Source organism: Ceratosolen solmsi, unplaced genomic scaffold (assembly GCF_000503995.2).
Source record: "Ceratosolen solmsi marchali unplaced genomic scaffold, CerSol_1.0 scaffold10, whole genome shotgun sequence".
Taxonomy (NCBI): Eukaryota; Metazoa; Arthropoda; class Insecta; order Hymenoptera; family Agaonidae; genus Ceratosolen; species Ceratosolen solmsi.
The window spans coordinates 73916-87574 of NW_011948412.1; the positions used below are offsets into that span (position 1 = coordinate 73916).

The 13659-nt window shown below is 28.4% G+C and overlaps 2 protein-coding genes across 4 annotated transcripts; one reads left to right on the forward strand and one right to left on the reverse strand.

The window, feature by feature from the left end:
* Positions 1–204: 204 nt before the first annotated feature.
* Positions 205–9486, forward strand: chico (insulin receptor substrate 1 chico). 3 transcript variants are annotated; one of them, XM_011507512.1, is made up of 10 exons: positions 205–740; positions 829–974; positions 1036–1321; positions 1798–1914; positions 2784–3059; positions 4291–4748; positions 5533–5951; positions 6262–6661; positions 7268–8118; positions 8783–9486. In XM_011507512.1, the coding sequence occupies exons 1-10, from the start codon at positions 362–364 to the stop codon at positions 9183–9185; spliced, it is 3735 nt and encodes a 1244-aa protein (XP_011505814.1). In that variant the 5' UTR covers positions 205–361; the 3' UTR covers positions 9186–9486. The 3 variants fall into 3 exon arrangements, with proteins under 3 accessions (XP_011505814.1, XP_011493776.1, XP_011494547.1); XM_011495474.1 differs by lacking the exon at positions 2784–3059; XM_011496245.1 differs by lacking the exons at positions 1798–1914; positions 2784–3059.
* A 1446-nt stretch (positions 9487–10932) lies between these two features.
* On the reverse strand, positions 10933–12520 carry LOC105360200 (histone-lysine N-methyltransferase NSD2-like). The gene is made up of 4 exons (XM_011497425.1): positions 12323–12520; positions 11902–12127; positions 11444–11817; positions 10933–11369 (listed from the first exon to the last, which is right to left on the reverse strand). The coding sequence occupies exons 1-4, from the start codon at positions 12389–12391 to the stop codon at positions 11019–11021; spliced, it is 1020 nt and encodes a 339-aa protein (XP_011495727.1). The 5' UTR covers positions 12392–12520; the 3' UTR covers positions 10933–11018.
* Between the last annotated feature and the right edge of the window lie 1139 nt (positions 12521–13659).

The window sequence follows — 13659 nt, forward strand, 5'->3', positions numbered from 1 at the left end:
AGGGACACGTATAAGCGCTGTCTAGGGCGCGGTGAAAAAGACAAAGCAAGAAAAAAAGAACTAGAGTTAAATAGCTGCGAAGCAGAATAACGATAAATACGAGAGGAGCAGAGGAGACGTAAAGAAGGGTGCGCGCATGTGAGAAAAAACGAACTTGGAAAACAAAGAAGGAAAGAAAGTACGCACGAACGAAGGAAGGAAAGGGAGAAGGAAACTGCGACCCTTACGACACGTGCTCATCGCATCGTCATTGTACCTGACATGTTTCCAAGTATACAGATTTCCAAATCATCTATTCGCAGCCTATAGAATTGAATCGCTGTTTTGTTTCACTCTCTACCTAAACAACAACAATAACATCATGTCGTCTCTGTTGCCATCACAATCACCAGGAGCTGTTGTGTTGGCAGCTCATATTAAGAAACTCAAGACTCTTAAGAAAAAGTTCTTTGTACTAAGAGCTGAAACTCTAGGCCATCCAGCCTGTTTAGAGTACTATGATAGTAAAAAGAAATATGAGAGCAAGCAGCCACCTAAGCGTAGTATCTCCGTATGCAGCTGCTTTAATATCAATAAGCGCAGGGATACCAAACATAAGCACGTTATAGCCCTCTATACCAAGGATGACTGTTTTTGCTTGGTACTTGATCATGAAAAAGATCTGGAAGAGTGGCTCAATGCGCTCTTGCTGTTACAGAATGGTGATCAACCAGATGGAGAACAGCCAAGACCAACATTTGGTATTATTCAATTTTTAGATGTAACAACTTGTTTAATATTGAGGTTTTCTGTTTGTATTTTAAAATCATATTATTTGCTTGTATTCAGAACACATTTGGCAAGTTAGTATGCAGAAGAAAGGACTTGGCGAACGAAAAAATATTAATGGACCTTATAGACTATGTCTTACGGATCGTGTTTTAAGTCTAGTTAAGCTAGGAGCTGATGATAAATCTGATTCCATCGAATTTTCTGTAAGTTTTATTATTTATACCAATTTCAATTATTCACCTTTATGTTCCTTACTTTCAATAGTTGAGTTGTATAAGACGGTCTGGATGTATGGACCGTATCTTTTATATGGAAGTAGGACGTTCTGCTGTTACTGGTGGTGGGGAGTTTTGGATGGAGGTTGAGGATAACAATATAGCACAAAATATGCATCATGCCATCAACAATGCTATGACTAATTCAAGTTCTGTAAAAGATGATGGCCCTCGGCAAAGAATGCGCAGTTCTTCTGCCAATGAAGCAAGTAAACCAATTTCTGTTCTTCAAAGAAGACATACTGCACAAAAATTACATAGTTTCTCACCCTTGGGTAAGTTTTCTAAGAATATATTTTATATTTAGTATTTGAGTATTGTTTCAGTATCAGTAATTGTTAAGTTAATCATTGAATAATAACTCATCAAGCATTCACTGTATAACTTTAAATTGATGTATGTCATATTATCTTAAATATCTACTAAGTCATATAAATCATCAGTAATATATAATAAATCATTTAAACATTTCATAACAAAATATAAAAATTGATTTTTTCATATGTAAGTTGCTTAAGAATATAATTTACATATATAACATTTTTATTTATTTGAAATACTTTTTGTTATTACTAATATATTAATATTAATAATAAAATAATAATTAGACTAACTTAATTTTTATATTAAATAAGAAAAATAAGTGAAATGTGATATTCCTCATGTACCTTTTTGAAGGTACAAAGAATGTGGTTATAAATTGATATAAAGTAAGCTTCTGAATAACACACATGGGTTGCGGGCTTTACAGAAGAACAGAGGATGCACAAGGAACAAGTGGAACCATTACAAGAACAGAACGTCACAGCATCTGCCCCCTCACAGAGTAGTCAATCAAAGACTACCTCTACTTCCAATACACATATGGGTCTGTTCTATCACAGTAGTTGTACGCTTTTTCTATTCTCTTTTTCTTATGCTGGTGCAACCTTTTACATTTGGACAGAAAAATTAATTAAATTAATATGTTAAAATATGTACTATTCATGTAGAGAGAAATCATATACTTATTTTAAAATATTTGTTTTTTGTTAAAACATATTTCATTTTTTATTACATATCTGTCTATGTGAAATATTAAATTTTTTATAGAGTACAAATTATAACAAATAAATGAAATTGTAAACTTATTTTTATTTTTAAATGAATTCCATTCAATTCTTTATCACCCCCATGCTAGTAATTAGATGTGAAAAGTTTTTTTAAATGCTTTTGCTACTTGCTATAATTTTGTATTTAAATTCAAATTTAAATGTTATCCGCTGGTTGCTTACCCCATTTCGTATACTCTTTAAAAGTATTATTTTAGGTTTTATATTGTTCAAAATCATTGAAATCTTATAAATTTAATAATATATATCTCAATTTTGATGATTATGTATTTACAAATTTAAGAAATTTTAGATATAAAATATTTACATAGTGAGTTTTCAGACACAGTAGCATTTGAGAACAAAAAGCGTATATAATGTGTTTTGGAATATTAGAATTATAATCACTGATGATTATAACTCAAAAAAAGAATATGATTATTTTGCTGATAAAATTGTTTGGGTGGCAGATGATTTCTAATATTAAAAAGTTAAATAGTTTTAGAGATCTTAATACTTATATAGAGTGATAATAATAAAAACAAATAACTGAAAATATAAAGATATACAGAGGAAATTAAAGCATATAGAAAATTTGTATGCCAAAAGTAAACGGGAGAATGAGGGTTGTGGTATAAATTTGCAGTTGCCGTTGGTCTAAACGAGAAAAGAATCGTGGGCACAATCATCTGTACTAAAAGCGGCGCTGTCATTACGAATACACGTCGACATTCGGTAGCAAGTCATCCACTCCCTTACAACAATAACAATATTTCCCAATTCATTTATACCAATACAACATCGTCATCGAGTACAACAAGCACTACCACAACCGCGACAATATCCCATCAGAGAACCCTGTCGCTGCCCCTAGCCGCTGTTATCAATCAAATGCAATCATCTAAAAGACCCGTGTTACGCTGTATGTATTTTCAGTTTCTCTTTTTCTCATGCTCTCTCGCATCAGATGAAATTCTTGATCTCCCGTCATACTGTTAACAAATAAAATGTTAAATCAGTGCTTTTTATCAACGATTAAACAACTGTTTTATTCTTATGTATAACAGTGTATATATCCCAAAAAGTGCAGTGCAATCCTGTGATGAACTTTCGGTAAACTTCATACCAGGAATCTTCCTCTGGGGTATCACTTTAATGTTGCTTGCATGCCGTGATATTCGCACATGCTTTTAGTTTCACTTTGTTCTCTAACGACATTAAATTTCTTGATACGAGTTATATATGTATGTGTGTGCGTGCTGGTGTGTAATACGATGTGTGTGCGCGCGCGGTATACGCAATATTATGTTTATGATTCAACTATAAAGCGTACGAACATGTTTTTTCTCCCTCCATTTTCTTTATTGACAGGATTTTTTATCTGTTGTAAGTTTATTGTTAGATTCTATATACTATTATTTATGTTTAGTTTCATTAAACGCTAATGTTTTATATTGGACATATATGTATATATTATATTTATGTCGATAAATTTTATTTACTTTATATATGCTTTCCGCGTGTATGAGCGTGAGTATATATATATAGACATGTTTTTAATTCGAGTAACAATTTTTAGGAAAATGACAAAATTACTATTTCATTTCCGACTTTACTTTTCAAGCCATATTTATTATATCTTTATAAGTACTTAAAAATAGACTTTTATGTAAATATGCAAAATTCAATTTATTAGCACTGTCACTCAATTTGATATATAATACTTTTAAGTTAATAAAATATCATTAAATGCCGAACCAAGGCAACGAGATGACAACGTAATACCTTTTATGTACTTCTTGAGCACTTGAAGCAATATCAATACGTTCAAATGATTTTATTGTGCATACATATATGTATATAACTGTATCTTCTTGTCTTTATTTTTCATTAACAGTGTAATAACAAGATACAAAACCTTAATACCAGCGTGCCTGTACATCATTTATATATATCGTCTAAATATGCCGTGTGTAATACTAAAATTATTATAATGAAAAAGTAAACCTTCCACTAACATTTAATCGTATCGGATATAATGGTATTGGCTTTGAAAAAAAGTTTTGCACTTTATGTATGGGATTACGTTTCACCATCGCAAAAAAATTTTTACGTTATTTGCCTATGAAATCTTCAATTTAACTTTTTTTCAGGTGTACCAGCGGTACGAGACAGGTGTGACAGCTTACCTTCAAGAGCACGGACGACGAGTGAAGGCAACCCAAGCAATATCAGCGCAATGACTATTATCGCTGTTCAGCAACAACATCACCACCACCATCAACAACAACAGCAACAACAGCAGCAGTACTCAAGAGCTGGCCACTTGACATCTCATGTACCTCGACCCCATTCTATGCACAGCCGAGTAATGTCTTATTCACCTCCAGTCGTTTCCATACCTATCAATCCAGCTTCGGCTGCATGCTCCTCCCTCTCGATGGATGATGCTTCTGAAAATATGGAGGAAGGAGTGATATCAAAATATGGACATTCACTCACACCCGACGAGCCTGTTATACTTGAGGAAAACAGCGACGACTATGTACCTTGGTCTGCCAACCACCAGCAGAAGTACTCACCTAATTTCAAGTCTTGCTCTCCCTCACAAGTGAGTTGAAGGAAACCCATCATGCATTGAAATTGTACTAATCTACTTGTTATAGAAGCATATTTAATTAGCATGTATTTAATGTAACAATTGATCTGCAAAAGCATACTATTTGCATTATCTTCTTTAAATGATCATTTAGATAAAGAAAAATTTAAATCTAGTAAAATAACTTAAATAAATCTATTCTTGTAGACATTTAATTTTTTAATAATATATTCTATAATTTGAATTTTCAATTTTGTACAGTAACATTAAAACGTAAAGTTTATTTTTAATATTGATAACAAATTTTCTTTCATTGAATATATTTATGTAAACGTTTATATATTAAAAAAGTATTTTTATGATAAATTTTAAAAATAAAACTTAATTTGTTTTATATTTTATATCGATATTGTATATTTTTTAATTTGTTTTTTTTTCTATTATAAATAGATTATAAATTAGAGAATTTATTAATGAAAATATTTTAAAATTATTATTCTTTCTTTACTAAATATACTTGCATAGGAAATAATTCTTTAATAATCAAAGATAATCAACTACCTATAAATATAAGTAAAATAAAAATATTGGGAATGTTCTTGCAATTATTATTTTATAAATTATATTAATTTAGATTTTAATAAAGAATTGTATTGAATTATATATAAAGACTGATTTTACAAGAAACTCAATAATGTTGATAACTTCGCTAACTTCTACAGCGGTAATACCATATTTTTAATATAATAAATATTTAATAACCATTATTAATGGAAATATTTCTTGATTACTACAGCAGAGTTCCTATGTTGAGATGTACAGCCCCTGCAGCTCTAGCCCCAGCCGAGGAGTATACATGCCTATGAGCCCAGCCACATGTATCCACTCACACTCCCGTGCTTCATCGCTTGTTGAAGAGGGTGGTACTTTGCCTGATGGTTATGTGTCTATGGCTCCTGTAGGTGATGATGGCTACGTCGATATGGATCCTGTCCACAACCACAATGGCCATTTCCCTGACGATATATCTCAACATGGAGGCAGTAGTTGTTCCGTTACTTCTGGCACGCCAAGCACGGATCTACGCTTCTCTGAGTATCATCTGGACAAAGTTACCAGTTTTCTAACACCTGGAGAAGATCTACAAGCGAGACCAACTAGAGCTTACTCTGTGGGATCAAGGCCAGAGCAAGCCAATAGACACAGGAAAAACAGGTGAAACTATTTATTAATAGTTTTAGCAAAGAAACTTGCACAATTTTTGTCAAGTTTTGCTTTTATAACTCACTTAAGTGTAATTATTGTTATTATTATAATTATTACACAACTGCTATTGAACTTCATAATTAGCCAGCATATGGTGTCTATAACAAAATTAATCTGAAGATATATTTATAAGTTGAATAAACTTAATTATTTTAATGATAATTTTTTATTTATTATTTTAGTTTTTAATTATTAATTGTACAAAGGAAATGGTTCATAATATCAAAAATATAAAATAAAATTTAATCTCTAATTTCAGATTGGACATTACTCAACAAGATTCAAGCCGAGTACGAGCATTTTCTGTAGGAAGCAGATCTAAAAGACCTGAAATTGGGAGACTTGCTAAAGTTATTACTGCTCCACTAGTCGTTGGGATTGAAAATTCACACTCGAATAAGTCAAGCTCAGCACCTCTTTTATCAAGTTCATGGGGTCATAATTCTGGTTGTTCTATTACTTCTGAACGAATGGAAGATCTAATGGAGCTGGATTTCACTAGACCCAATGTTCCAGTTACGATTTCATCATCTCCTTCATATTCTCAATCGCAATCATATTCAACAGTCACTGATATCAGTTCCTATATTGACATGTCTCCTGGACAGCTGTCATTATCAATTATTGGTCCCTGTGTTGACATGAATGGACCAATCAAGGTAAGTAGTTTATATAAAATTAATAATTATTTTTCTCTCATAAGTACATTAATTAAATATACTATTAATTGATTATATGTAATACGTGCTGGGGCTTTCGTAAAATATTTACTAAAATGATTTTTGTTTTTGAACATTAACTCGATAAAAAAATGAAAATATAACAGATTTTAATAGTCAAATGAGAAATATTATTGTTTTTTGTTATAATTTAAATATCTGTTATCCATTTATGTTATTTAAAATATGATTCAATCATCGATTAATAACATTCACACGTATTAAAAATTTGTTTTATATAATTAAATCATCATTTATTATTTAACAACTATCATTACCAATATAATGTATGGTATAATATTATATAACTAATATATTTTATAATAAATTGAGTGTTAAAATAATAGAATGGATAATGCAGTATTTAAATAGATTTATCAATTTTTTTTTTAAATTAATACTTTTTTATTTATATATCAATTATTTTTATTATCAATTATTTTTATCAATTCATATTCATTACATATTTTGAAATTTAACAAAAACTTAATAATAAATCTATGTAAATTGACATCGTTAAGTTATATATTATTCTTGCTTTCACAGATAAATCGAAATAGCAGCAACAACAATAACAACAATAACAATAATAATAACAATAACAATATTACTACTGCCAATCATAACCACAATCACAATCATTCTTTGGTAATCTCTACTCATAAACCAGTTATAACTCAGATTTCGTCGATGTTGAAACCTGTTGAAGAAACGGAATCGTCGTATGTGAGAATGAATGGGCCTATAGAAGATTGGTCTCATTTACGAATAAGTCCAAGGCAAATACCGTCACCGTGTCATGATGATTATACGCAAATGAATGGACCACCTGGAATTACCAGAACAGCTCCAATGGACCTACCTCAACCACGGCGGCCACCAGAGGGTTACGTAGAGATGTCTTTCAAAGCTAAACTCAGTTTTGAGCAAGACTATATCAACATGAGCACAGGTCTTGGACGTAACCATCGAAGACACCATAACAATCGCAAAAAAAAAACTTCTCTACCTATTGCGATTCAGGCAGGAAGTAAATCTTCAAAGACTCCGAACTTTCTACCGCTTAATGGTAGTCCGACCTCTGACAGTTTAGCAAGTACTCCGGCTTCGCCGCCTCATGCCACTCCTACGGGTTCCACTGCCACAATATTTCCATTTTCGCTCAACAGTCCGCAGTCGCCCATTAAACCGTTCACAATGTCGCAGGTCGACGATGATAAGTCTTCTTCCATAGTGGAAATTTCAAATCAAAACGCAAAGAGTGATTGTGGCACCGTACTACCAGCGACAAGGAAAATTTCAGCACCAAGTCCATTACCTGGGGTTGATGGCTGCCCCTCCTCAAAGAAAGCCCATGATAACTTGGATAATTATACGTCTTCGAATTCGATTACGAGGTATTTATGATTTTCATCTCACATTGCTGTTTCTAAGTTTTATAATTTAGCCCTATGTTATATTCATTATAAATATTTAATATATGTTTAAAAATAATTCATATATGATTTTTTAAATAAATCTAAATATACCATAGTTTGTTTCATTATATAAATGTGTATTAAAATTTATAAAAACAAGCTTTTGCTTAGAAATATAATCATAACACATTTTCAATTATACATTATGTATAATTGATGTTTAAAAAAAGTATTATACATATAATTTTATAATTGTACATCAATATTTTTCTTTTATAAATTTATTAATTAATATAACGTGGGTGCAAAAAATAGTAACCATATTTGTTACTTCCATCATAAATTGAAAACCTACACAATTTGTATTTTCAGTATTTAAGGATAATTATAAATTGAATTAAAAATTTTAATTTATTTAATCATATATTTAAAAAATATGTAAAGTAAAGGCATATTTTAAGAAAATTTGTGTAATTAAAATTTTTTGATTTTCTGTCAATAATTAAATAATTATGTGTAGTTTCATATTAAAAATATATCAAAATATATTAAAAAAATTTTTCTTATATAATTACAACATAATAGAATATTGAAAATGTACTTAAAAGTTTTGTCCTAAATTAATTATCATTTTGCTTGTCAGGCACGTGAGTGGTGTGGTCCACAATGAATCTATCCGACTCGTATCGAATTCAATAGGCTTAATCCAAGAACCGGTGATTCCGCTCAGTCCGATTACGAAGAAATTATCGGACTTGACGGTATCAAAACCGCGACTCGTAACCGCTTCGCCGACGACAAGTCCCACGCCTTCTGGGTTCAAACCAAAGACTCTCGAGGACGTGATGCCAGCTGTAATCCTGACGCCTACAGCCAATCCCTTGGATAGCGAAGGTTATGAAAAGCTACAACCTGGTGCGACGCTCCTGCATTATGCAAGTCTTGATCTACCTGAAATTGCCGGAGCTCCTCCAGTTTCGCCGACTCCAATGCAAGAAGGTTTCAACTACGCAGAGATTGATTTTGCCAAACTCAAACAAAACTAGAATTATGCAGACACATTTATATAGAGATACCGCCGAATTTCTTATGTGTTATTGGTGCTTGACATTGTTTCGATCTTTTTGTCGTAAACAATCAGTCGAAGATAACGATTGCGCCTTGTAAATAGAAAAATCATGTATGTATCTTATAAGAAAAGAAACAACCAAGCTTAAATGATTCATCATGTATACATACGAAACGTTTAATATACATATATAAATATAATATTAATAATTAATAAACGCGTAGTACACGATTTCTTGTTTGATTTTACTGCATTATAAACTGTTATTCTCTTGATCTTCCCACATAACCATTTTGCTTGGTAATCGTTGAAAATAAATTTGAAGATTATTTATTTTACAAGTTTTGAAATAATTTTAAGGATAAATAAAAGGCAATTTAACTGTCAATCTTGTCATATTTATTTAAAGCATATGCAAAATATTTTGTTTAATACATACATACAATTTTAACAATTTTAAATCAATATTTAAAATATAGAGTTGATGATTCATCATTTGGAAATTTTCTAAATTTACTTTTAACATATTTTATTCTTAAAAAATCATCAGATATGATGAATCACCTTATGCAAAATAAAAATATATGAATTCTACGATATATAGAAATTAACAAACAAAAAATAATAACTACATACTTAATCGATTAAAATTATTTTAATAATAGTTACTTCCACCAGAAATTTTACTTTTATAATTATTAAAAAATTGCTCTTAAGCAATAGTAATCAGTGAATCTATACAAAGTAAACTGTTTTGTATTTGCAGATATTAAGTTAAAATAAAAATGTCTTGCCATTAGCATTATTTATACAGGAAATTAAATACATATGTATTTTTTTTCTATGAAATTACTTCTGGTCAAAATGGTATAGACATATCAAAATTAACAAATTGTAAAAGGAATGAACGAGTATGTAACTTAATGATGTTTATTTAAACTTTTAGATAAGGACATATTTTGACTTTGTATTAAGTTAAAAAAAAATATATATAAGTGTATCTATTATAGATACCAATAATTAAAGGATTAAATCTATATTATATAGCATTATAAAATATTTCATATGTTCGAAAAGAATTTCTAATTGATACAAACAATTTCTTTTCAAACTTTCATTTAATCATTTACGATATTCATTTCATTTTAAAAATAAAAATGTTTAGAAAATTCATTTTTAGAATAATATATATCATAAATTTGTTATAATATATTTACAACTTACTAGTTACTACAAAATGATTACCCAGAAAAACTTTCTTTTTTTTAAATTAATCTTCATTAATTATTATATATATAAATAATATATTATGCAATAATAGGAATTTTATTTATATATTTATTTATACATTTAATTAATATGAATATATTTAATTAGTTAGATTAACTTTTTATTGTAGTATTGCGAAACTGAGTAAATAGCTAATAACTCTTGCATTTTATTTAACCCACATATTTCAGTTATTATTTACTACTATAGTAACAAAGATGTAGATTGGAATATTTTGAAATAATATCCATTTCAAAAATTAAAAAAAAAAATATTTCTGAGGTATCGTATAAATTATTTAACTAGCGAGTTGCAGTCTAAAGTAAATGTAAAATTTTAATGTTCTCGAAATTCAAAAACAACTTTGTAAAATCAATTTTTTTACATACCTATTCAAGTTAATTCATTATCTATAATTTACAATTTCATAACATGATATCAAAATATAAATTTAAAAATACTCGATTATAATATTGATTTCATGTAAATTATCTAATCCTAACTAACTATTGATGATTTTGAGGTAATAAACTTCACATAATTAACTATCACCTTCAATTTTATATGCTGCACGATATTTTAATTTCTCTTCAGGTGCCATATTTTCCCAAATATCATATAAATATTTTCGCACCTGCTCATCTGTTGTATCCAAGTATTGTTCTTTTACTGTAAAGAAATTTCTTTCAACATACACTTCAAAATCTGGTGGTTGTAACTTATTTATCATTTTGGTAATACGTTTTTGCTTTTGTATCGCAATTGTTCGTATATCATCCTCATTTGAAGGTGAAACCGGTGGAGTTTCTAAATTTAAATTACTTTCTTCTTCCAAATTACCTGTATTTGTACTCACTTTTAATTCGTTATTTGAATCAGTTTGTTTAAAAAACTGAAAATCAAAATTTCTTATTATTACCTAATATAGTTAAAATTTCAGACAGTACAGGATTTTGTGTCGTTTACTTTTTTTTTGTTCATACTGTCTTCTTCTTTACGTTTTCTTTTTCTATTAACACTATTACTTTTTGAAATATTATTTGTTAAGTCTTTTAACTGTGGTTTGAAATTATCTAACGCAGTCATGTCAAGTTCATAAAGAACATCCATAGCTTCTGCAACTGCCTTTTGCCATGTACCAAAAATATTTGGTTTAACATATAAAGCTGCAGCAAATTTAGGTTCTTTTTTTCGTATTATATCAGTAATAAGATTTGCTCGTTTACGAAAATCTTCAATTCCATAAAAAGGAATCATATGATGAGATGGTATCCAACTATGTCTTCCATTATCATTGAAAAAATGAACATGAATCATATGTGTCTTGGATTTACCAATAGCTACAAATGAATAGTATTTTTTCTTTTATAATTTTAATAAATAATATTATACAAGTATAATTTAATAATTTGAATTAAACTTACTTTGAACTTTTTGAAATACCATTAATGAATTAGGATCAAATGTTATCATACAGGGCCAAAAAGGATAAATACTCATACGAGCCCAAGCTAATTGGCCTATTTCCCATAAACTATTTTTTAGTACATTTTCAGAAGTCATGGAGTCATTTAAATTGCTTGAGTATCTTAAAATACTTTTTTCTTCTTCGCCATCATTGCTTTCATCCATTGATGGAAATTCATCATCCTTAAAAGATACGTATTATTTTATATAACTTCATGTACATGTTAATTTTGAAGTAAAAATATATAACTAAACTATATTTTAAAAAATAGAATATAAAATATATTATATTTATTTAATTTAAATATCTTATATCATAGGCATTATATATTTACTTCGGTGAATTTTAGGTTATAGTATATTTATAAAAAAGTTTACCAGTTCGATATTTTCTTTCTCTTCTTTCAAAGCATTTTCATTGATTGATTCGCTTTCTTTACATTCCATGATTTAATCAATAACAAGTAATTAATAAATATGATTTGATTTATAGTTTAGCTTATTTTCTTGCTATGGAATATATTAAAGTTGACATCGACGTCAACAAATAAGATATCAGGCGGGATAACTACGCGCGCTTTCTTGGCAACTGATACGTAAGACGCATGCGTAACTCCGTATTTACATATTACCTGTAACTTACGAACATTTTTACAACTGTGCACTTTGCATTCAAAATATTTCAGGTTATTTGTTGTTTTTTTATTGAATGATAAGAACAAAACTAAGCTAATAAAACACCATAATGGTGTGGAATCAAATTCAAGCATAAAAAAGAGAGGTATCTAACAATATACTTTATATATGCTAACATTTTATTTTTAGATTTTTTATTTAAACAGGAATTAACAAATATTTTTAATTCAATTTTTTTCATTTGAAATGTAGAGAGTTATTATTAATGTTGATATAACAATGTAAGATTTAAATATTTATATTATAATTTAAAAGTAATATTAATCAAAATTAATTATTTAAAAATTATTAAATTAATTATAAAGAATAAAAAAGTATAATAAAACGTAAAGAAAATAATGTCTAATTAAATGAAAAAACATACATATAAATTAAACAATTTCTCAAATAACATTGTAATTAATATTCTAAATAATATATATTTATAAATATCATTTTTATATTCATAGTTTTTATCAATATGTATTTTATTAGTTTTTGATAGACAAATAGAAATTATATTTTTGGAATGATTCAAATACATTTCGAACTTCGATTATTTTCATTAACTGGGATGAACAAATAGAGCAAATTTTTAATATTTTAAAATAAGAAATATAATTGTGTTATTATACAATAAAGATTTTGTATTACATATTTATATGTATTACATTATTTTATAAAAATTTTATATTACAAATTTACTCTATTTGTTCATCCCAGTTAATGAAAATAATCGAGGTTCGAAATGTATTTGAATCATTCCAAAAATATAATTTTATAACCTTAGTCATTCAACTTTTATCATACACACACTCACACACACATTCATATATATATATATATATGATATGCCTAATATTATAATTATAGTTATATTAATTAGAGTTAAATCAATAGAATACAATTAATTAATCATTTATTCAAAATATTGATATATTAACAAATATCAAAAACTTACAAAATAATTTTGAAATAAAATAATAAAATAATAATAAAAAAATGTTTAAATAAAATTTTGTTTGTTTCTTAAATTATTT